Source organism: Lepidochelys kempii, chromosome 7, assembly GCF_965140285.1.
Source record: "Lepidochelys kempii isolate rLepKem1 chromosome 7, rLepKem1.hap1, whole genome shotgun sequence".
NCBI classification, from domain to species: Eukaryota; Metazoa; Chordata; order Testudines; family Cheloniidae; genus Lepidochelys; species Lepidochelys kempii.
Window position 1 is genome coordinate 94,894,224 of NC_136386.1, and position 25,665 is coordinate 94,919,888.

General features: G+C 39.2%; 2 protein-coding genes across 10 annotated transcripts in view; one reads left to right on the plus strand and one right to left on the minus strand.

The window, feature by feature from the left end:
• The window catches only part of LOC140914912 (DNA nucleotidylexotransferase), a 385,127-nt gene that overhangs the window by 15,867 nt on the left and 343,595 nt on the right, over window positions 1–25,665 (plus strand). The window contains exons 3-4 of the mRNA XM_073353929.1: window positions 3,697–3,864; window positions 10,552–10,664. Of these exons, the coding sequence (XP_073210030.1) occupies window positions 10,583–10,664 (82 nt within the window). The 5' untranslated portion in view covers window positions 3,697–3,864; window positions 10,552–10,582. The remainder of the gene's footprint in view (window positions 1–3,696; window positions 3,865–10,551; window positions 10,665–25,665) is intronic.
• Window positions 2,885–25,665, minus strand: part of BLNK (B cell linker) — a 145,271-nt gene continuing 122,490 nt past the window's right edge. For 3 of the 9 annotated variants that reach the window (XM_073353937.2, XM_073353938.2, XM_073353939.2), the window contains exons 13-26: window positions 24,741–24,766; window positions 24,084–24,109; window positions 23,685–23,783; window positions 22,554–22,596; window positions 19,914–19,947; window positions 18,835–18,907; window positions 18,181–18,211; window positions 16,563–16,605; window positions 15,898–15,976; window positions 15,588–15,619; window positions 14,693–14,772; window positions 8,457–8,540; window positions 7,207–7,362; window positions 2,885–3,712 (exon numbers count right to left, since the gene is read on the minus strand). In XM_073353937.2, the coding sequence (XP_073210038.1) occupies window positions 3,593–3,712; window positions 7,207–7,362; window positions 8,457–8,540; window positions 14,693–14,772; window positions 15,588–15,619; window positions 15,898–15,976; window positions 16,563–16,605; window positions 18,181–18,211; window positions 18,835–18,907; window positions 19,914–19,947; window positions 22,554–22,596; window positions 23,685–23,783; window positions 24,084–24,109; window positions 24,741–24,766 (926 nt within the window). In that variant the 3' untranslated portion in view covers window positions 2,885–3,592. The remainder of the gene's footprint in view (window positions 3,713–7,206; window positions 7,363–8,456; window positions 8,541–14,692; window positions 14,773–15,587; window positions 15,620–15,897; window positions 15,977–16,562; window positions 16,606–18,180; window positions 18,212–18,834; window positions 18,908–19,913; window positions 19,948–22,553; window positions 22,597–23,684; window positions 23,784–24,083; window positions 24,110–24,740; window positions 24,767–25,665) is intronic. The other 6 variants (XM_073353946.2, XM_073353947.2, XM_073353945.2 and 3 more) reach the window with 3 other exon arrangements.

The following is a 25,665-nucleotide window of genomic DNA, read 5'->3' on the forward strand; positions in this document are numbered from 1 at the left end:
AATCTGTGGAAATGCACTGGCAAAGTGTCTTCCCTTCTAGTGGCTGGTCCATATTGAGGATGGCAACCTACTGCTGCTATCATTTACTCTGTTAACTTGAAGGCAGAGTTCTGTGTTGTGGATCTAAAAGTTTCAATCCTTTTGAGTCATGTAGGTGCCAATATGATGCCATATGATAGAATTCTTTTTTCCAATTTGCATTCTTAAAAACCTAGGATATTACCCAAAAACTATGTTAAAAGAACATGAATAAAGTTGCAAAGTCAAGCACTTAAAAGTTGGAAAATGCCTGAATTAAGGTTACCTCTGCAACCTTAATTTGCCCCCCTGGTGCTTGCATATGTATTATGATAAGTCTTTAATTACATGAGCACATACTATTTCTTTTCCCCCCCACAGGACCCCATTTTCATTCAGTGGGTTAGAGGTACAGTTCTCTAGGGGTAATCAGTGTTGTGTAGTAAAGGGGGCTGTTGTTTGTAGGACCAGTATCATTTGTTGCAGAACTTGGAAGGTGTGTAGTGAATGAGGTAGAAGATTGCAAGAAGAGAAAAGACAGTCTCATGGTTAAGACAGTTCAGTGCTGTTCTGGAGAACTGGATTCTATCCCTGCCTCTGCCATAGAGTTCCTCTGTGATGATGGGCAAGTCACTTAAACCAGATTTTCACAGGTGGTCACTATTTGTGTGTTCACCGTTTTCTGAGTATCTGACTTGATAACCTGGAGTCTGAGTTACAGAAGTGCTGAGCACTCACAGTAGGAACTATAATCGGGGGAGTGTGCTTTGAACATATAAAGTGCTATAAATATTTAAAAAATAAGGTCCTAGGTGTTGCACATTGGGCACCAAAAATTATTGGAAGCTTTTGACCTTAATCTCTTTGTCTCTGTTCCCCATCTGCAAAATGGGGATAATACCACTGCTCACTTTGAATACACAAGAGGCATTCACATTTATTTTCACAACAATCAGATACTATAGTGATGAGCATCATAGAAAAGCCCGTGAGGAAATAATTATCTTTTCAGAGCAGGTTTCAATATTATGCAATAAATAAGGTATGGGGCCATATATAGAAAACAAACTATTGAATAGCTACTCAAGTGAGCACACACCATCCTATGTACTGAATGAAGTAGGGGTTGCGTGGAAAAATAGTAGTTGATCATGTAATTAAAGACTATATCATAATGCATGTGCATAAGTATGCCAAATTAAGGTTGCACAGGGATCCTAATGTTGACATTTCCGAACGTCTGAGTGCTTAGTAACTTTAACATTCCTGTAATGTAATTTGTATATAGGGGGTATATGTATATAGAGAGACAGACATTAAAATCTTTGCATGCTTATTGGGAGTGGATGGTAACTGTTTACAGGTATGAGGTTAGCATTTATCCTGTTAGGAAAATCTGGGGAATAACTAAATGCTTTGGGCTAAAATCTTAACAGCGCTGTGCTCCTGCCATTCCAGATGTGCAAAGTGACCTTCGTGGGCTTAGAATTTGGCCCATTGTGTATTCTTTGTTACAACAGCAATACATAATTTCTCCAATAATTTCAAAGTAGAACAAACAACTTCTGTAACACGTTTTGATATCGGTTTGTTCCAGAGCTGTTGTGACATCAGCACCCGGTTTTTCTGTCTTTTTACAACTTGCCTACTAGGGGTGGTTTTAGAGAGAGAAAGGAATGTAGTTTTGTCTCAGCTTTTGGATTTTGAGAATGTGAGCTCCCATGTCTTTCAAAGAACAGTATGGGCAGGAATTAATTACACTACTTGGTCATTTATGCTGCAATTTTAGTATCAGACAGATATCAAGTACTCTAATTCTTGCACGTTAATATGAATAAGTAAGTGAGATGGTTTTGCATCCTCCCTGAGCTGTGGAACTAAAAGCAGGTTGAGTACTACATTTGTCTTCCTTAAAATTAAGCCTTACTTTTAGCCCTAAAATTATTGTTCACTGATTCTACATTTATCTATGCATTAATTATTCTTAAAGTCAACTGGAGTACTTTTTTTGTATTGCATTGTAATATGGAAGATATCTGAACAAATAATTACTATGTCCTCAGATGTCAGACTAAAAACAACTTAAAATATATTTAGGACCCACTAGACTTGGTATCTGATGAAAACAGCTGACATATCTACTAGTCATGTCATGACTGGGAGCTTGACTCATAACTTGGCTAGATTCTAAAAATCATGGATTCAACAGAGAGACTGATTTTTATGATTCATTACAATAATCTGTTACCCACTAAACCTTCTTTGTCCTATGACTGCAGAGGTGTTAATTGCCCACTTCATCTTCAAGGATCTTCTGCAACAGCTGTTTATCCCTTACACTAAAAATAATCTGTCCCACCTTGTATTTAGCTGGGACACTGATTATCTTTTCCAGACCTGAAGAAGAGCTCTGTGTAGATTGGAAGCTTGTACCTTTCACCTAAAGAAGTTGGTCCAATAAAAGATATTACCTCACCGACTTTCTCTTGTATCTACTAGTGGCAGATGCTGGAACTGTACAGGTGGTGATCCTGGAACATGCTAGCCTGTAGCATGGCGCTGTAGTCATCCTGCCTCAAGTTCCCTCTTGATTGCCCAAGAATGTAGTGTTTAAGTAATATTTAGCATTGAAGGAATCTGGTGTTCCACATTAAGCTCTAAGTCCTACAGGTAACACTTTGCAGACAGGCATTTAAGAAAACTGTCGAGCCAAAATATACATGGGAGAAAAAATACAGGCATATGAGCAAACTGTACATTGATATTTGTTGTAACAATAGAATGTGTGAAGCAGCTCATGCAAAGATAATAGTCACACTAAAATAAACACAAGTTTATAATAAAGTACTCTGACAGCAGTTAGAAGCACAACTGTAAATGTTAACTAGTAATAATACTGTACATTGTTCATTTTACAGTATTTTTACATTTTATTTGCACATTAAAAATACAACCAAAAAAACCTCATGAATCAAACAGTTGGAGTATAGCCAGACATGGTGCAAAATACTATCCTTGGCTGGTTGCACACAGTGGTCCATTTCTTAGTTATAGTCATTCTACTTTCAAGAGCTCTGGATCTTGCAAAGGGATTATTTTATTGAAAACCGCAATCTGTAGTAGATTTAGTTCTTTGAACATATTGAATAGGCATATTTCACTAAGTGGGTATTTATTTCCTTCACTTGTGAATTGAGAATGTTCCACAGAAAATGCATCTTTAAAATAGAGAACAATAGATGAAAGGGTTGTGGTGTATAGCTTTTATTGGCATGAGTTTGGAATTACCACATTAGGTCTGGTGAAGCCACAAACAAATAACTTCTACCTTATTTGGTAACGGCATTAAAAATAACTCCTTCAAGTCTACACCATTTTATCAGAAAATCTGAAGTTCTTCTGATCTGCATTTCTTATGATTAAGTGGAAGTTTTCAAATAATATTCTTCTAGTGAGTATCCTTAGGGTGTTTAAAAAAAAACTTTTTTTTTTTGTTTAAGATACTTGATCCAGAAACTTTGGGAAGTTGGAAAAATACATATAAAAATCTTGATCTTGTTACAGTTCAGTGTAATTATGAAACTCTAACAATATGTTTCAGTTTGGTGGAATCTTTTGTGTTGTTGTGGTTGTCGATTAAAACAAGGGGTGTATGCTGATGATTCTCTATTATTTCAGCAACACTTGTGAAGCGCTGGATTGAGAAAACAGAAATCAGTTAGCCAAGTAATCGATGAGACTTCTAACAAAATGAAAATCACAAGAATCACTACCTCATCTTCTCTTTCTCTGTGCCACCATCATCTTTGGAACTACAGGATCTTCTGAGATCATGTAATCAAATAGGTGTGTCTCCCTTCCCCCTGTGACTAAGTATGTTGCCTTCACTGTGTACTTTGTATCCTCTAACAGTAGAAGAAGGCAGTAGGATAGACAAATTAGAACAAATATGTGGTATTGATATTTATGTTTTGGTGAGATATTTGCACCAATCATGGAATAGTTGGTTCTCCTATAGCTCATTTTAGGAAGAAGGTTTTGGGACAGGCCACTAAGGCTGAGCTATTCAAAGGTGATGATCTAGGTGATCTGGAAGCTGGTGGCAGGAGCCAACTCACTAGCCAGTGTGTCAAATAAAGCTCCAAACAGTAGTAAAATTTCATTCCCTTTTTTCGAGGGTTGGTTTATTTCTCAAAAGCAACAGTCCAACATAAATCAAACACATAAAGCAGGTGTTGCTGGTTGGCCCCTTTCCCCTGATTTAGGGTCTCCCATAGGTCTCCCTGACCTCCTTGCTGGCCTTTTATCTGAAGAACAGGTGGTCTTCAGGCTATTGGCTCATCTCTGCCCTGAAACCATCCCCTGGGAGGCAGATAATGAAGCTCAGGTGGGGCTAAGCCTCATTACCTCAAAAGGCCCTTTTACCCTGTGACAATGTCCAATTGGCAATGGTATTTGAGCCTCCAAATCTCCACACTGCTTTAGAAATAGCATAACGTTGACACAGTGGGGTCCCACAGGGATCAGGTCTGGGTCTGGTTCTGTTCAGTATCTTCATCAATTATTTAGGTAGTGGCATACAGAGTACATTTATAAAGTTTGCAGATGATACCAAGCTGGGAGGGGTTGGAAGTGCTTTGGAGGATAGGATTAAAATTCAGAATGCTCTGGACAAACCGGAGAAATGGTCTGAAGTAAATAGGATTAAATTCAATAAGGACAAATGCAAAGTATTCCATTTAGGAAGGAACAATCAGTTGCACACATACAAAATGGGAAATGACTGCCTAGGAAGGAGTACTGCAGAAAGGGATCTGTGGGTCATAGTGGACCACAAGCTAAATATGAGTCAACAATGTAACGCTGTTGCAAAAAAAAGCGAACATCATTCTGGGATGTATTAGCACAGGGGTGGGCAAACAATGGGCCACATCCAGCCCACCAGCTGTTTTAATCCAGCCCTCGAGCTCCTGCTGGGGAATGAGGTCTGGGGCTCGCCCTGCTCCGTCACTCCAGCCAGGGAGCAGGATTGGGAGCCACTCCGCGTGGCTCCCAGAAGCAGCAGCATATCCATCCTCTGGCTCCTACGCATAGGGGCAGCCAGGAGGCTCCGCTCCGCATGCTGACCCTGCCCCAAGCACTACCCCTGCAGCTCCTATTGGCCGGAACCATGGCCAATGGGATCTGCAGGGGCGGCATCTGCGGATGGGACAGCACACAGCAGAGCTGTCTGGCCATACCTCCACGTAGGAACCAGAGGGGGGACATGCTGCTGCTGCTCCTGGGAGCTACTTGAGGTAAGCGTTGCCCCGAGCCTACACCCCTGAGCCACCCCCCCATATCCCAACCTCCTGCCTCAGCCCTGATCCCCCTCCTGCCCTCCGAACCCCTCAGTCCCAGCCTGGAGTCCTGCACCCCCGAGCCGGAGCCCTCGCCCCTCCCACTCCATGCCCCAGCCCTGATCCCCCTCCCACTCTCTGAACCCCTCTGTCCCAGCCCGGAGCACCTTCCTATATCCCAAACACCTCATCCCCAGCCCCACCCCAGAGCCTGCACCCCCAGCTGGAGCCCGCATCCCACTGCACACTGCCTCAGCCCAGAGCCCCCTCCCATACCCCGAACTCCTCATTTCTGGCCCTACCCCTGAACCCACACCCGCAGCCAGAGCTCTCACCCCCTCCCGCAGGGGTGTTGTAAGCAAGACATGAAAAGTAATTCTTCCACTCTGCTCCATGCTGATTATGCCTCAACTGGAGCATTGTGTCCAGTTCTGGGCACCACATTTCAGGAAGGATGTGGACAAATTGGATAGAGTCCAGAGAAGAGCACAAAATGATTAAAGGTCTAGAAAACATGACCTATGAGGGAAGATTGAAAAATGGGGTTTGTTTAGTCTGGAAAAGAGAAGACTGAGAGGGGACATAACACTTTTCAAGTATGTAATAGGTTGTTACAAGAAGGAGGAAGGAAAAACTATTTTTTTTAACCTCTGAGGATAGGACAAGAAGCAATGGGCTTAAATTGCAGCAAGGGAGGTTTAGGTTGGATATTAAGAAAAAAGTCCTTATTGTCAGGGTGGATAAGCATTGGAATACATTGCCTAGGGAGGTTGTGGAAATTGGAGATTTTTAAGAGCAGGTTAGACAAACACCTGTCAGGGATGGTCTAGATAATTAGTCCTGTCACGAGTGCAGGGGACTGGACTAGATGACCTCTCAAGGTCCCTTCCAGTTCTATGATTACACTCCAGAAGAATTTTAACATTTGTGCAAATGCAACCCAAGATATCAACTCTTTCTTGATAAGTGGTGGGGAGACAGAGGGAGTGGTTCTGACTAATTTTATCCCTAAGTATTTAAATGTAACTGTTCTTTTTTCAAACATCCCATTGAGTTCAATGGGAGCTGTTGCATGAAGGATGGTTAGAAGATTTGTTTTCAAGAAAGTATGGAAAATTTACACTTAGTAACTGAAGGTCCGATCCTGATGACATGATATGATAAAAAATATTTGTATATTTTAAACTAATCTGTGACTTTAAAGTTCCAATTTGCAGTAACCTAAGTTACACTTCTGAGGTGGATATAAAGCAGTGGTTCTCAATCAGGGGTACATGTACCCCTGGGGGTACACAGAGGTCTTCCAGTGGGTATATCAACTCATCTGGATATTTGCCTAGTTTTACAACAGGCTACATAAAAAGCACTAGCAAAGTCAGTACTAACTAAAATTTCTGACAGACAATGACTTGTTTCTACTGCTTTATATACTATACACTGAAATGTAAGTTCACTATGTTCCAGTTGATTTATTTTATAATTATATGGTAAAAATGAGAAAGCAAGCAATTTTTTTCAGTAATAGTGTGCTGTAACACTTTTGAATTTGGATGTCGTCTGATTGTGTAAGTAAGTAGTTTTTAAGTGAGGTGAAATTTAGGAGGTACACAGGACAAATCAGACTCCTGAAAGGGATATGGTAGTCTGGAAGGTTGAGATTCACTGATTTAAAGTACCTTATTTTATATTTGTTTTGTTAGATTTTTCAGTCTGAAGGATAAATCAATTATTTGATGAGGTATATTTTTATCTTGGTGAATGAAGATTTACTCCCTAACAATGTAATTAAAATAGACCCCATCATTTTTACTTATTAGGGCATAAAACTGAAAAAGGAAAAATCACTCACCTCCTCGCCAGTTTTTTCTCTGCCCAGTGCATATCGTTTAGTTGATTCAATAAATCGTACAGGAATATTATACACTTTTTTGTTGTAAAACACAACTAGTGTGTACGGCTGCTTTGAATCCTGACCAGAACTCTTCCTTATCAGAAAAGATCCATCCTATATCAAGAAAAGGAAATGCAATAATATTTTATTAGTTTAATTTGTTGCAATCATTGAGGATGTATCAATATTAACATCAAATCCTTTCCTCCTTTAAATTAATATCATTGATGGAAAAAATTCACTGGGAGAAATGGGGGCACTTCCCCTCCAATATTAGCTTATACAGGTGTCATTTAGCAGCATCCTCTGCTGTCCCAAGTCCCAATGGCTGCGGCTGCATTTTCCCTCTCAGCTAGAGAAAGGATAGGAAGAAATGAGCAGGCAGTAACAGCTTCCTGGGGATAACAGGACATTAGGAAGTGAAGACTGTACAAGTTTCCACCAGTGGCAGGAAGGAGAGAGAACCTGAGCAGATGACATGCTCTCAACAGCTTTACAGAAGCAGCAAACAAACAGTGAGAGCTGCTGTTGGGGTTACCCTAATGCTTCCCAGCCAGTGATTTCCTATCCTAAAGATTACCCCACTCTTTTGTCCCTCTATCCCACGTGGTGGAGCCATAAAAAAGAAATGTTTGTTGGGGGAAAGAAAGCCTGGGCCTTTGCCTGGCACATAGGGTGCTGCCCTAAGTGTGATGCTCCCTGTGGCATTAGAGTTTTCTGCAGGCTGATCTAGTCTCAGTCAGGAAGTTCAGACAAAGTCTAAAGCCCAGGTCAGAGGGTTCAGGGGTGTGTGTGTTAAGTTATCATTTTGAAATAAAGTGGTAGGACCAATTTTTACAGATATCAGCATTTGAGTATGAGACAGTGGGCAGTGCTGGAGCTTGTTTAGTATCTGTGGCCTGTTTCTTGCCCTGGTAGGGATATATTTGAGTTAATAGGTTTTTTCCATCTCTGGCTGCTACAATAAACTATTACCTCCAGTGGGCCAAAAATCTGTACTGAGTTACACAGGTACAACTTTAATTGACTTTAGAGACCACCATTTCACCGAAATCTGAATTGTGTAGACACACTTCAGCCAACACTACTGTAACCTGTTCAGGGTGGGGCCCAAACTGTCTGGGAACAATTCAATTTGTATTCCCCATTCCACATGTCTAAAATGTTCTTAAAAGAGGCATAGCGCAAATGTTAACTCCCTGCTTTACCTTATTTGATTTGTGTAATGCATCTTCTGCAGTTTTTCGATCACAATAAGCTGCATACCATGCTTTATCATGAACACCAGCATCCTGTGAGAAAGATGGAGACCTTTGTCAATGCAGTGGAAAAGCCCTGGTTTTCTTCTGTAACTTACAGCAAAATATAATGATAGTTTTTTCACTGGATATTGTGTACTTCACAGCTAAAAGATAGGGGTAGTAAAAGATGAACACATATTGTAGTGTATCTAATGCCAAATGATGATAATTATAGAGAACCATAAGTGTGCAGAGCACTTTAGAAAACACATAGTTAAGACAGGCCTCTGTCAAGAGCTCAGTCTTAACTGGACAGATTCAGTTCAAATGAAGGATGAGTTGAAACCAGTCAGTGAATGCTAAGAGAGGAGATCTTAAGGAGAGGTATCCATGTGGAGATGGAGGATAGTTGGCACTTGTACGGCAGAAGACTGGTCCAGTGGAAAGAGGACAACTAAGAAAGAGACTTGAGTCATTTTCACTATTTATAATTAAATGTTATTTTCTGCTGATTGATTTAGCATATACTTTTGTGTGTTGTAGTGGGTGTTGTCCACAGGATGCCAGGTTTCTTTTACACTATCCAAACCAAGCAAGTTGTATAATATGGTGACTCCACCCTAACTAAGGTTGTTCTCAGTTCTGAATATATCATTGTGTGTTGGGTTAAACCCCATTTAAACTGTAGTGACCTCCACCCCTCATTTAAGATAGGTGAGAGAGACAGCTAGGCAGCCCAACATGATGTCTGGTCTACACTACAGAGTTAGGTCAACACATAGTTAGGTTGAAGTAAGCTGCCTGGCAAGTGTCTACACTAAATTTTCACTCCCACTGATGTAACTGCTCTGCTATGCTGACTTAATAACTTGACTCCACCTCCAGTAGGGGCATAGAATCAATGTCGATGTAATTAGGTTGAGGCAGTATCCGTATAGCTACTGCATTGGTTACATTGACTGACTGTTACTGGCTTTCAGAAGCTATCTGACAATGCCTCATGCTGACAGTACAAGTGTTCCTGGTGAGGATGCGCACTGCTGACACTAGAAGCAAAGTGTAGACACACACAAGTGATGTGATTAGTGCGGCACCTATATGCTGACATAAATTAGGTCAACTTAATTTTGTAAGTGTAGATATGCCCTAAGACCAAGGGTATATGAACCTGCTCAGTCATTTTGACCATGTGGGTAGCAGGCTCCACAGGTTATTGTCTTTGGGTGTGGGTGTGTAAGGCTATGTCTCACTATGAACTAGGTGTGTGAATCCCAGCTCATGTAACATACTCACTAGCTCAATGAGACTGAGCAAAAGTATAAATAGTAGTGGAGCTGCGGTAGCACGGGCTGCAGCAGGGGCAAAGCTTAGCCATGCCAAGTACATACCCATGGGGTTCAGATAGGTTTGTACTTGACATGTGCTATTGCAGATGCACTGCCATTTATACGTGTGTTAGCTCAATGATAGCTTCTGAGAGTATGTGTATGTAAGCTGGGAATCACACCCCTAGCTTGTAATGTAGACGTAACCAGAGAGGTGTGGGGAGAGACAAAGAGCGAATGAGTGAATAGAGAAGCAGGACAGAGAGTGAGTGAGACAGAGACAGCCTGAGCAAGCACCTGGGAGCATTACCCTGCAAAAACCTAGAGAGAAAGTTTTTAGTGCTATTAGTGAGGACACTGTCTCCTGTTATGGGGTTCCTCCCATGTTTGGGGAAATAGAATTTTGTATATTTTCTGTAAATAAGATTACATCAAAGATACCAGACTCCAACTTCAGTTTCTCCTCCCAGCTGAAACAATCTGCAGGGACCCATCTTTTCACTAGATGCTCAGTCAAAAAGAGGTAACAGTAAATTTAGCTTATAGGGGTGGAAACTTTATTCTCATCTGCCCTTTGCTCTATCGATTTCCCATGCTCCTCAAAGCAGCAGCCATTAATTCTATTTGTACTAAAATCTGAGGATGGACATTCTCCTCCAAACTGACAATGTTTTCAAAACTGGTTATAAAAGCATCCTGCAAACTACACACTCCCCATTTCTTTTCTTCCACTCCAGTTGGATTCTGTCATCCAGTGGATACTCCTAGATGCTAGGAGTGATGGCTGCTCTTATACCTCCAAACATTTCTCACACAGCAGGACTGTGTATTGAACAAGCTGCCCTCCCCGGTGAGTACTGATAGCTTTTGATTATTTATTGAAAGAATCCTTCCGCAGGAATCACAGTTCCTAGGGTAAGGCCCTGGAACTGCCATTGACTTGGCCATGTAATCTTAGGCAAGTCATTAAACCTCTCTGGTGCATTAGTTCTCCCAGCTATAAATGGGTACAATACATTTCTAATTCCTGGAGTGTTGTGAGGTTTACTTAATTAATATCTGTGAAATGGTTTGAAACCTCAGTTTATAAGGGCAGTGTGTTATCGTTAAAAGTTGGGATCTTCTGAATAGAAAAATGGTAAGGGTAAAAATTTCAAAATAATCGGATTTTCATTTTCCAAAATTACTTGGTCATCTAGGCTCCTAAGTCACTCAGGTGCTTTAGAAAAAATTACCCTAATTGCATATCTGGAAGCACATATTTTTGCTCAGATTTATTTTCCTGTAATTTAGAGGGGAGATTACATTTACTCGTGCAGTTAGGGAACAGTGGTACTTATTGTGCAGGAAGGGGAATTATTGTAATGTTTTAAAAATGTGCTTTATTTTATTTTATCATATGATGATCTGCTGTGCATAACACACACACACACACACACAGCTGGACTGGGATGCAAAGGTCCACCAGACCCACTGACCCTTCACTAGAAACATGCATTTTATTAAACAAAGGAGTACTGTCCCAAGGGAAGAGTCATGAGTGGGGGAAATAACCAGGATTTCAGTAACCCCAGACTGTATGGGTCTGAATAGCATTGGCATTAAAGGTTTCAATCATTTAATTAAAACCAGGTAAAAAGTAAAACAAACTAAAACTAGGACCTCTGAAAAGATCTGAATCCTTCAAGGCAGCCTCTGTATGTAAAGGACTGGATCAGGGTACTAAGGTGTAGCAGCAAAGACAACAGGAATAAAACAGGGCCTCTTCATATATACGGGAGCTTACAGTCAAAGTATGGTTGAAGTGAGCTAAAGTTTGTTATAGAGCTAGTACATAGACTGAAAGAGAGAGCTCAGCACATCCTTGACTCTCAGCACTTCTCTGCTATCTTTGACCTTCCCCCACATGTCCCTGGAAGAAAAGAAAGAAAGAGGGCTGGCCTAAATACTACAGTCAAAATACTTTCTCCCTAACTGCTCCTGATTTTGGGGAAGTGAATCTTTACTCTCTCTCTCTCTCTCTTTTTAAAAGGAGAGATTGTTACTCAATTCTTTGTGGTAGGGTGTTTCCAGAGTGAAGCTTCCTTTTGATGAGTTATTATCTTTAAGGGTTGCTTGTACTAACTGTTGGCTGGGAATTTCTGCCTCCCAAATATGTCGTCTAAAATAGTCATTTCTCTTTCCCCCGGAAGTAACCATTATTATTGGCTGCCTTTCTTTATAGATGATAATTCTAATCCATCTAACTTCTTATAATGCATCCATCATTTTGATATAAATGCCATTACCATGGGCACCATAAAAGAGGTTAATGCAGGAGTGCAAGTATATTTGCAAGACATCAGTTGCATGTGTGAGCAGAATCAAAAATGAAATATGGAAAGACAGAATCTGGATATAAGCTTGTAATGATTTACTGGACTCCAGATTGCCACTGGCTCTGAAAGCATTCAATGTTAGGCATATGGATTTGTTCAGAATGAAGTAAGGGAAGGTGCAGGTAAGCCTAGCAAATCTTAACATTTTCACTATACTTCCTGTAGCTCTCCCATCACACAATCCCAAGAGGGTTTTTTTTATTCCTATTGGATTTTCATAAAAAAATAAAGTAGGAGAATGGTCGGGGCCTTTTCCCTTTAAGGGTGTGTATGCAGACTTGTGAGTTTATAGGTTGTATGTCAAGTGGCTGCTAAGTTAGCAATTATTACTGCGAATAGCTGGAATTGTTGTAGTAAATGATCACTGTATAGTTAGTGCTGTTCTGCAGGTGTCATGCATACAACCTCCTCCTAAGACTATTAATATCTTTACAGAATTTGCTAGAATATACCCTGTCTCCATTTTAAATTTAACCTTAATCATTTCTGGGTTCCATGAGTGTACATATGATGTCACGTTTTCTTGAGGGGAAGAGTATGTCACTTTATTTTCATACATCATCATAATTGTATTACAATAAAGTTGTTGCTTTCACAGGAAGTTTTAACAACAACCCACCCCTCTCCTCTTTATAGTGCCAGGGGTCCAAGAGTCCGTCAAACAATACAGTGTGACTGGAACTGTTATGTTAACTGTAATGGAGCAGGGGGAGCAATGGCAAATCTGGAATGCGCTCATACAATGGTGATTAGCGTGGTATAAGAACCTATATAGAATAGACAAATACAGCTTCTCCCTTAAACCTTCCTTCTTCCTGTCACAAACTGTTGGGAATCACCTAGCGGAACAGAGAGCTCATGCCAGCTGTGCAGTGAAAGTCAATCAATTAATGAAGGTGTTGCCTTCATGAACCAAACAAATTAAAGAGCACCTGTGCTGTACAGTTTGCTGCAGCAAATGACAATACCAGTGTACATTATAATTTTGGAAAAAATATCATTAATTTCATCAGCCATGTTTCACTTTTTCTGGTGAAATTGATCTTTTAGTCAGTCACTCTTCTGGTTTTGCCCATATCTGCTATATTAAAAGCTCCAAATATAATTGTTACAAGCTGTTTGCTTTTGTGTCTGCGGGATTATTTTTATGAAAAAAGATTTTTCACAATATCCACTATGACAGAATGTAAAAATTGTTCCACAATCGGAAGTTCTTTGTGTTCCTTGCTGCTGTATTATCTTTGTCATATCAGCCTTTAGAACATTTAGTGTTACTGGGTCTGCAATAATAGAGCCTTTGTTAGGCCGTCAACAGAACTATTTCTACCTTGTTTGTGATTACTAGACAGGACTGCTTCCTGCATTTTGTCTTCTGCCATCTTCCCAATGGAGACAGAAGGGGACATATTGAAATAAAAGTAGCCATATTTTCTTAGATTTTTTTTCAAACCTGTTATGTTGAAATACAAAATAAAAAAAAGTTTTCCAGTTATTCACAAAGATAACTTGGCACTAATTCCAAAAGGGGCTTATAGTGAAGGGAAATCTGTTTTAGGGAGCAGCAGGGCACAAGGCTGATAGGGTGGGACTAAGATTATTTGTCAGGTGGAAGGATCGTAGTTTTCACAGAGAAGGGTGTGGGCAACCAGTGGCCTCTCACTTAGTCTCTTAGATCCCATCTCTGCTGACGAACCAAACTGCATTAAAGGGGAATGTTATTAAATATGACTGTCTTGTGCATTCCTGTGCTTCTGTGTTGTACTATCTCTGGCAGACTCATGCTCCAACAAGGTTGGAGTATCTCTACCTAGCATGGTTCACAAGGGTGTGCGTGTGTGTTCCTACTAATGTATTCTGGGATCTCTCATTATTTATCCACTGACACAACTGCAAACGGTTTGCACTGCTTTGGACTAACCATGTGGATACATACTTTCAGAAAGGCTAGTGAGCCGCTGAGTTCAGCTATGAAATACAAAAAGGAAAAGGGCAGTTAAGTACACTCTATATTTATCTGCACCCAGGACTGGGGAAAATATACCAACAAGGCATTTTCTGTTTACTCGCTATGGGATTGTTTGATGCAAAGTGAAGACCTGAAACAGAAGTTTGACTCAGCTGCTTTTCAGTTCCTGTTTACATTGAGCAAGAAAACTTTTCCTGCCTAGGTTTTGTATAACTATATCTAATCATAATTCTACAGTTTAGCATGGCTTTAACACCCTGTGTTCTCCACCTGTTTTGGGCTGGAACTGGGCAACTAGATGACTCATACAATGACAAAAGATTTCACTGTAGATAGGGCCAAAGTTGTTGTTATAAGGAAGGAAATGGACCACAAGCACCCTCAGCACAGGATTATGCTTTCTTGGACAGTAGGTGGTATGAAGAAGTATAGAATCAGACAGCCAGGGGTCTCTCTGTAAGACTCCTCTTACAACAGAGCCTGACGGCACATGATTCCTCATGTGTCTCTTTGTACCCTGAGCTAATTTCATACCTGGTCTGTAGTCTCCAAACTAGCTGAAATGCTGCTGCGTGGAAGAGTGCCCGTTGTGCGGTTTGCCATGTCTGGCGGTTCTGGGAAGAACAAGGTGTAACATGTGTAAGTGTCCAGTGTAACTATTCCTATTATTTTGTTGGGGGCAGAAGTAGGAGGAAACAATAATGCTGTGGATTGTCATAACTCTATTGGCTAAAGGAATAAGGAGAAAAATCCATCCCACTTTGAGAGTGACCAATATCTTCATAAAACTAAATTCTGCAGCCTATTAAAATTCTCTGGATAATTTATAACCATATAATGGAAATGCTGAAATCTTTCTGGTATATATTATCATTTTATCTAATTTACATTTCTATCTGTGTAAAAATAATGAACTGCATATAGGAAATCTTGCCCTACATTTGAAACTGTAAACTGAAATATTTCCAACTGCCTCTTAAAAGTATTATTTACAGCAGAACTTAAGCATTAGTCATAATGAAAGTATTACATTTTTTTTCTGTAATGCGAGAACAAATGGCTGGATTCAATAAAAACTTCATCTGGCTTCCAAGTTGCAAACTGAACCAGCCCAGAAAAATTTTCTATTTGGGGGGTCTTGTGTGGTATGGAAGCCAGATGGAATTTTATAGAATTTAGCCCAAACTGGCTTAGATTTTGACTTTCAGAGGCACAAAGGGGAATTAGGTGCCCAACTCCCATTGACTTTCCCAGTAAGTCCCACTGGTCTTGCATAATTGTACTAATTAAGTTAATACCATACAACCAGCTGAGTATTTTAATCTCATTCTTGTATGTGTTACAGAGACCAACATATTCAGAATCCAATGAATATATATGTGGCAATTGAAATAAACCCAGACTTACTTAAAAGATAAATTGTACTTACTTGGTAGGGCTGGTAGCTTTTGAAATAATGGCCTGAAATAAATATTTAGAGATTATTGAAAGGTATGAGGATGTCTACTTAACACCTACGTCTGAATAACTGAACATGTGTATGGAAGAAAGCAATAACAGAGAGTATGTGGTGATGTATATGTTCCCTCATGAGGTTGAAGACTGAAGTAAAAGTCTCAAGAAATAGAACTTTAAAAGGGAAGAATGCTTCCCCCTGAATCTCTCACATCATTTTGTTCAAACTTAGTAGTGAGTCTAGTGTCTATAGCTCTAAGAAAGGAAATGAAAGTAGCTTTTACTTTTGGGCTGTCGTTGGTAGGGGTGGAAGAGGGATCTCTTGGCTGGGACCTCGTCGCCGTTCAGCTGCTATAGGTTTCTCTGTAATATGGAAAAAGTTGTAGATTCAGGATTAGCTTTAAAAATAATCACCCCAAGTGAGAGATGACAACTTTAATTCATTTTTTAAATTTGTAGAATAAACGTTATTTTACTGTGCCTTTTCCATAAGTGAAATGCTCAGGCACACTGGGCCATATTTTTACCATAGATTTTCAGGCAGTGCTCCCTATTGATTTAAATGGGGACTGTTTACAAATGAGTGGTGTGATATTTCCCCTTAATGCTAGTGAATTAAAGCACAGGACGTTTAACTAATAACAATAGCAAATGAAAAAGTGAAACCGGGAGGGCCAGATTCTTCCACCCTTACTCACTTTCGGTGGCATTCTCCTCTGCCCCGGGGGCCTGCTTACATCCTCCAAATGGCTCTCTTGTGGTGTGAATTTCACCCTTTGATCAGTCTATTACTCTGCCTTTAGCCCCACTGATTTCAATGGGACTGCTTGCAGAGAAAAATGCTACTCAATTCAAGTAACGGGGGCTGATTCAGGTTCTAAATCACTAAAAAGCAAAAGTTCAATTCTTGTGAACATGAACTTTTTTCAGTGTAACAGAAATAATTTACCTTCAGTAACATTTAAATTCTCTTTGTGGTGTAAACTTGGTTTCTACAATAAAACAAATGTCAATCAAAACATTTGTATACTTCAATGACATCCAGTTAATATTTTGTAAAATAGACATTGCTATAGAATATCTTTGTTTCAGTATTATACAAAAGCCCCCGATACCTGTAGTGGAGAACAATTACATGTATATTATAGAGCTCAAAACATGCACGAACTCCTAAACAATCATTATAAAATAATAGCATACAAAAGTTAGATTAAGAGGTTATTGGTTTTCTGTTTGCATCTTAAACATGCTACACAATGTAGACTTAGCATCCTTTAAAGGTGGTAAAGAACTATCCACTTAAATTTTGGATCAAAATTTAGATTTTTGTTAAGAGGGTTTTCCAAAAGCTTAAGCGCAATAGAAATGTTTCCATACAATATATTTATTATAAAAATAGTGTTCACATTTTTAAACCAATGCTCCTGTGTAATATTTGCAAGCTAAGTTTTGCAACGTTCATTGTCCAAGCTGGAAGAAATATATAAACTAAGTGCAGAATAAGAGAGTTGGAAATGAATTTTAAATTTTTTTTCCGGTTTTAATAATCCCAGTTGTTGATAGGTATAGGAACTTGCTTAAAATATGATTAATTTAACAGTATCCCATTCTTTAGCAATGTTACAACAGTAAATGGTCATGAAAAGCAATATGACATGTTGGCAAAAGGGTGTGTATGTTTAGTTTGAAGAAAAGATTTTTCCACTTGTTATGTACACTTGAAATTGACAGGGATGTTTTGGTTGGGGAAATAAGGGCATTGCCTTCTCATACAAGGAATTCAGCTGGATGATTGTGTAAATATGATCAGATAGATTTTGCAACATAAACTTGGAAAGACTCCAAACCTGTTTATGAGCAAGGGAGACCAGATAAAAGCCCATTTTTACCTTGAGATATGACTCTTGTTCTAGGATGATATTTTATTCTCATTCCCTAGGGGAAACTCCTACACACATCACTGGGAATTTCTGGATGCAATCTGAGGGCAGAACATGGTTCCAAATAATTCTTATTTGTTTTCTTGAGTCCCACTAATGTGTATTCTACCACTATCTCCTAGGGAAGAGAATTCATATGCTGATAACTCTCTGGGGGGGAAAAAACTACCCCAAGTGTATTTAATCTAAATTAGTTTTCAGGAATGCACATGTGTGTTTTCCCTTTGCTGCTGAGTTAATATACATTCCATAGCCAAGTCCTTGTGACTCCCTTTAATTGCATGTATTATAAATGATTGCCACCCTTCTTGCTTCCACATATTTTATATATTAAAGCCTTCATGATGACCCCAAAACATTTTTTAATGGTTAGAATAGTCTCTGTGGCAGGCCAAAGGATTTTCTGCCATTCTTGAGGTAACAGACTCTTGAGTGTATCATCCTCTCTCCAATTCTGTATGTAACTTCTATTAATGTTAATTAATCAAGGGGCAAAAATACTCTTAATTCTTTCCTTACTTCCCATTAAGGAAACTGTATTTATACAAAGTTCAGTTTTACAAGCATATTAATAATCACAGGTGGGATACTGTACAGTATCATTATGAAAATACAAATTCTACTTACTGGTGGTTTTACTGGATTAGGTGTCTTCTTTCTGAGGATTGAAAAAGTAAGTGGTTATTTAAAAGACACATGCAGTGCATTGAACAATCAAGTATATAGTTAACTGTTACTCATAATATTATTGGCAGAGGTGGAATTTTGGGTTGAATCCTGCCCTTCCTTGGGCTGATGTAATAGAGAAAAAGGGGCAGAGGCTGTGTTGCGTTTAATATAGGTTTCAAAGGTAGTGGTGGGAACCATACCAAGATGTGTGAGAAAGCTATGTCCTGCAAAGAACCAGCTCATGGCTAGTGGGAGGGTGATTTGTAAGAAAAGGAGCATGACTTTATACATGCACAGGTACTGCTGAAGATCTCATCACTGCAGCATTTGATTGTCTCAAGCTGGCCAGAAGGTTTTCTGTCAGCAGCAGCATATAGTAACTGGAAACAATTCCAGTATGCAAACTGCCCCAGCTTGGAGAAATAGTAGAGTGGCCTGCAACCAGCAATCCCACCTTGTTCTTGCCAGGGCAGGATGCCTCTTGCTCTGGACTCATGGTTCATGGACAGACAACTTTTGCTTTGATGGCTGCCTCCAGTAAGAGCAGGATTTAGTTATTAATAAATCCAGCAATTAACAATGAAAGAGAAGCAGTGATATTTTGTTACTCACATTGCCCTTGGTAATGGTGATGGAGTTGCACTAGAGGGAAGTTTGAAGTCCTGAGCTCCAGTGCTGCTGTGATCTAAATACCCACACAACATATTTAGTATATAATATTTAACATATCTGAGCATTGGGTTTTTTTTAAATAATCATTCTGAAATGTTTTAGGTGGCACTTATAGTCCCTGAAGAAAAGATTATGCATCACTCCATTTTCATACTCTGAGTGGAGAGAGATTCCCTCAGCCCCTTCTCGGTGGTGGTGAGCGCTTCCACTACATTGCTGCCATCAAGGACTGTGGTAAGGGGACACTGGGCATCAATGGCTGTGGAGGGGAATTCATGATTAAGAGCTTTCTAGATTTGGGAAATTTGCATTGGTGTAGCTACATCAGTGCAAACCCTTAATGCAAAGCAGTACAGTATGTCTTAATTCTATAACTCTCCAGGGTAAGTCACATTGGTGAAAGCCCTACTTCTACCAGTACAGAGCATCTCTGTATATAGTCTACACCAGCAGTTCTCAACCAGGGGCCCAGAGGGACCCCTAGAGTCCCTAGGGGGCCGCAAGCAGGTTTCAGAGAGCCTGCCAAGCAGGGCCAGCGTTAGGCTCGCTGGGGCCCAGAGCAGAAAGCCAAAGCCCCCTGGCATGGGGCTGAAGCCCGGGAGCCTGAGCACCACCACCAGGGGCTGAAGCCAAAACCTAAGCAATGTAGCTTTGCGGGGGCCCCTGTGGCATGGAGCCCCAGGCAATTGCCCTGCTTGCTACCCCTTAATGCCAGCTCTGGCTTTTATATGCAGAAAACCAGTTACTGTGGCACAGGTGGGTTATGGACTTTTTATAGCAGGTTGAGAACTCCTGGTTTACACTGAGTACAAAAACAACAACTCAAGTCTAAAGCAAGTTGTTTCCTGACTTGTCTTCACATTGACTAAGCTCTTTAGCTGTTCATTAAACTCCCTTTCTTAACACTGATGGTTGCAGTTTAAACTTAAAGGAACGTACTACTGCATTTGAGGTAGTCAATAATATATTGACCAAAAATCTTTCTAGCAATCCCCATGTCTTCAGTGCAAAATACTTACTTTCATCATTATGTGCTTCATTCCTTTCATGCTCCTGAAAATGAAAGACACAGTATTTGTCAGCTCACACTTACAATGCAACAATTGTAAAAAAGATAAATATGTAAGTAGAATCTATGGGGAATGGACTAAAATGTTCTGGTATGGACCATATAGAATTGCAACAATGTCTAAAATGTTTGTATAGAGTGTATATTATATTAAGCCTCTCTAGTACATTTCATTCAGCTATTTTGAAATCACTTAACAAACAATTAATTCATTCTTAACACCCCAGCATGGTAGATGTTAATGATCCTCAAGCTCCAAGTACTCCATAGTAAACTGGAGCTAAATTCAGCAGTAAAATGCCCTGGTTCACATAGCATGCCAGACCAGGGAACAAAAAATTCACTAATACAATCAGTAGAGCATCAACTGTGTTTTTTATCTGTGCCCAAATTTTCAGTGTGCTATAGTTATTTTTTCATTGAAAACACTACATTTTAGAAGCAGTCAGAGGCTTTGACATCTGGGAGGACTGTTGGGGCACTTGACAACAAGGAAATGTACTGGGTTTCTGTCTCCCAAAACACAGTTGAGGACTTTAGCAGTGGGCAGGAGATTCATTTAATCTTTCTTTTACTTTCTTGTAAACAGAGGTGACTTTTAGGGGTCTTGAACACTTAGTTCCCTCCTCCACAGCAACTCTTGTGAGCAACTAACTCCAAGATGTGCTATGCATGAAATTTTTTTTTTTAAATTTTCTAATAACTCAGAAATACTGACAGGATCATGTTTATGCTTTTCCAAAAAATTCATCATCAAGCATGAAAAGGTTAAACCCCAAAGAAGAATGTCTCGCAGGTGTGAGCATATGAGAAATGAGGGTTATAATCAAGGTCCCAACTTAATTTTAGTTATGGCTTTTGCTATCATAAGAGCCATAATGTGTGTTTGGCATAATGATTAGAGTAGATTATGAGGAGTCAGTTCCCACCTCTGCTACTGATTCTGTGCCTCAGAAATGATTGTATAAAACCTACAGGTGGCTGAAAAATTTTCAGTGGAATGCTTTTCCCCCATCAGAAAATCCTATTTCTTCAAAATCAAGACATTTAATGCAAATTTGTTGATTTTTGATTAAATTTGACCAACATTTTAAAAAAGATTCAGAATAGAAATAAAAGTACTTTGTTCTGACTATTGTTTTAACTTTTAATATTTTTAACTTTTTAGCTCTTAATTAATTCTCGTGATTAAATATAACTTAATTACTTATAAGTCTGTCAAACGATTAAAAATAATCACAGTTAAATGTAAGATTTTAAAAAAGTTGTGATTAATCACACTTAAATAATAGAATACCAATTTAAATATATTATAAATATTTTTGGTTGTTTTTTTCTAAATTTTCAAATATATTGATTTCAGTTACAATACAGAATACAAAAAAACAAGGAGTGCTTTTGGCACCTGAGAGACTAACAAATTTATTTGGACATAAGCTTTCATGGGCTAAAACCCACTTCATCAGATGTTGTTTTTGCTGATACAGATTAACATGGCTGCTACTCTGAAACAGAATACAAAGTGTACAATGCTCATTTTATTTTATTTTTATTACAAATATTTGCACTGTAAAAAATAAACAAAAGAAATAGTATTTTTTCAATTCACCTGATATAAGTACTGTAGTGCAATCTCTTTATCATGAAAGGGCAACTTATAAATGTAGATTTTTTTTTTTTATGTAACTGTGTTGTTTTGGAGAGCAATGTAAAACTTTAGCACCTACAAGTTCATTCAGTCCTACTTCTTCTTCAGCCAATCGCTAAGGCAAACAAGTTTGTTCACATATATGGGAGATAATGCTGCCCGCTTCTTAATTACAGTGTCACCTGAAAGTGAGAACTGGCATTCACATGGCACTCTTGTAGCTGGTGTTGCAAGGTAGTCACATGCCAGATATGCTAAACATTCATTTGCCCCTGCATGCTTCAACTTGTAGATTGAACTATCTTTTTTTATCATTTTTATAATATAAAAAGAGGCCTGATTTTCAGAAAGCGTTAATCATCCACCCTCTGAAAATCAGGATCCTTGAAGGTGCTTCAAGTTGGGCACCCAAAATCACTAGTCACTTTTGAAAATCAAGGTCATGGGTCAGGCACTGGAATTTTTCCATTGAAAAGGCTTTATTTGTAGACTGGGGATTTAATGGGGATTATGAATGTATTCTCCATCAATATATGGGAGATATTAGACCCAAAAGGGTGGAAAATACAGAAATAGGGTTCATTTTCTCTCTCACGCAAACACATCTACTCAGTTCAACAGGGCTTACTCATGGATATAAAAGTGTCAGCGTCTTGGTTGTATATATCCGCTATTCCTTTCATACCATCATGACTTGTAAGAAATCATGTTAATATTTTGAATACGAAGGATACATTTGGAGTTTTAATTCCACAATTATAATATTATGGCATGAGTCTGTAGCTCTTTGATGCTTTGGATCTGTTTACATTCCAGAGTAATCCACAATTCTATACTGTCTCTGTAATACAGATAACAACAAATAGCAGTATATAATTCAGATACCAGCACTGCCCTTCACCATTTAAATGCATTCTTTTCTAATGGTGTTTAGCTACTCACTGCTTTTTGCTGAGGATGGTTTCTGGGAAGAGGAAGAATATTTCTGGAAAACACACAACATGATTTAAATGGTAAATATTTTTCTGATTTAATTGAAAATTGCTGAGCCCAAAGGTGGTAGTTCTCTTAAGTTTTAAGATACATAGTATTCCTTAGTAAATAGGTTGTTAGTTATAACTATGTTCTGCTGCAGTTTGCTCCGGGTAAGGTTGTGCCTTAACACACAGCCCTGAGTTGGAGACTGGGTGGAGCCATGCTATCCCAGGGGGAGGCCAGGTGCAGCTCTGCACCTTCACTCCCCATGCTCCCTCTTATGCACGGGGTGAGGGCAGCCTGCTTTTTCCTGCTTCACCCAACTTACTCTGTAGGGCATGTGTGGGGATGAGACCCTGTCTCCTTCTGGCCCCTCCACACTCCCTTACAGGCACTGTATGTTCCTGGGGACACATGGAAGGAACAGATTATAGCAAGAGCTAGCTTTGTTCCTATGCACCTGATCCATGGGTGGGGGTCATGTACTCATGGGTCCACCAGCCTTGCCCTACCCCTTAATCACACCCAACCTAAAAACTCCATATTTGCCTGGGCACAGAGACCCCTTGTGGAGCTTGGCTCTGGCATGCAGGGGTTCTCACTTCCATCACTGGGTCCCAGAATTGTGTCCCCACTCCATTGGGTGGAATTTCATTTGTTCTACCACTGTCCTAAACCTCCATGCCTTGGTAAGGGGGAGGACAGGGCTGCCCCTCTATCTTGCTCTAACACTTCTTTTCAAAATGGGTATATGGGTTTGGTAATAAGCATCCTAACCTCGCCTACTCCTCAAATCATTTGTGTTGGCAGGAATCAGCTATTGCAATCTCCTGCTTCATGTTATGTTAAACAGCAAAAAATACATTAAGGAAGTATTACACCTCTGGCAAATCCATTAAAGCCAGGATACTGAGAGTTAATTGAGAAATTTTATTCTTAACTCACCCCCTCATGCCTAGGTAGTTCGTACATATGGCCTAATAATAATTCATTGGCTGAAGGCCATGCAATAGCTAGGCACGCTGAGGTGTGGTGAAGAATCTGCTTCCTCCAGTGTTTGCTCCACGCTTGAGGAAACGAAAGCTGCTTTTAACTAACCTAGAAGTGTCTGGTTTAGAGGATTCTTTGGCTGAGTTGAGCAAGTGGGAACGTCCTCCTGTACTCTGAACAGGCTTGGGAGGAAGAGGTTTAGTGATCCTAATAAGACAACACAAGTGAAGTTAGAAACATTATACAAAAAATACTGAATTAAAAAGGCAAAAGTCTGTGTAATCCTAGACAACACAATGTATTTGAGTGTATGTATTGTGTGTTCTCATTCTGAAAGTTCATCAAGAAATATTACAATATTTTATTAATCCGGTACCTCTTCTATTGAGATACATAGGTATTAAATATCTATATATTTAGACAATGCTCACATGTTATCAAAGTATATTTCTTGACAAGGTATAAGAAACTTTTAATAATGTACAGAATTTCATGGTAATTAATTACCTGCTTGTTGGTGGTGATGGCTCTTCCTTTAAGAGAAAATGCACTGTTAATAACTTGGTCATATCTGTATTTAATAAAATTCATTTGTGCTAATATAGGATTTTAAGCTGCCTTTGTGATATCTTATTTATTGGAGCATGTATCTCCAACAAAACACTGACTATTGGGAATATGCGTAAAGATGGGGTAGCCAGAAAATGACCACTGCTATATCAGTGTAACCCCAAGCATGATACTAAGTTATATGTCATGTCAGTACTGGGAGGTGGGAAGAAAATTATCATGTCAAAACAGTTCATGTTTCCTTTGGTGGGGCATCACTTCTAGAAAATGGTCCCTTAGGTCTATGCTTCGAAGGCTGGATCACATTAAGCAGAGCTGGAAGCCTTACCCCACCTAACAACTTGTAGTAAGTAGAACAAGTTTTCACTGCCATTTGGTGGAGGGAGATGGAGTTATGAAGTTACCAGGGGAATGGGGCACCATTCTCAGTGGCATAGGTTTGTTCCAATTTTCTCTCTATTAAAGAGTTGATACAATGGTTTACTCTCTCATTTATTCTGAATGATTTTGCACCACAGGATACAGTGCTTTCAAGTTGCAGCATGCATGTATAGTGCAGGAAGTATGACCCATAAAATGTATGTAAGGTCTTACCTCTTCTTCAGGAACCTCATAGACGTCTGAACGGGGAAAAAAAATATTCTGTAGTTAAAAAAGAGAATCACAGGTCTCTCTTGACAGAAATACAGTTTGGAATTTACATCAAAGTTCTGCTTTTAAAGAGAAAATAAGATTCTTCTGGGGTAAAGATAATTTTAGGACATGTGAATGCTCTCACTTAGGGACTGATTCTTCTTGTCTTATTCATAATAAACTGTGCCGTACTCCTTTTTAACTGTAAACTTACGATGAAAAGGACAAAAATCCATATTCACAGTCAACAATTACAGGAATTACGTTGCACCCAAATAACCTTTATTTTTGTACCATTCTTAGTGCAAAAGGCAAGAAAAGAACCTAAACTAGGAACAGTTTTTAATGTTATCACACTTGGATGATCTTTAAACCTTCCTCTAACCTTGGTGAAGAAGGGACCTAATGAACTGTAAACCACTGGTCTGAGTCCTTTATATCGCCACACTATTAGCTCTGAGCTCCTGTTCATTATTGCAGGGGTTTTACTTGCTCACAAAAATAACAACAGATTGTAAATCATGAATATTAAAAAAAACATTAAAATAATTAATGCCATAATCTAAATCCAGCTTCACCGAGTGTAGTGAAGCAAGGTTGTATTATATTTTAACTTTAGCAAAGTCAGAACTGTAATCTGGCAAGTACTCTAATACCCACTAGAGGGAGCTGTTTTATTTGTTTAAAATCCACCAAGAAAATTGTTGCTTAGAAACTGTGATTAACAGGAAATCACAACACTGAAAAGGGGTTTAAAGATGTCTGAAAAATTATGTGATACAACTGCAAATCAGAGAGAACTTTTGTAACTATGGCTTGGAAGTTAAACAAATTCCTAATGAAAATGAATATGCGTAATGCTTGGTAAGAATTGTGTAACTAGTTT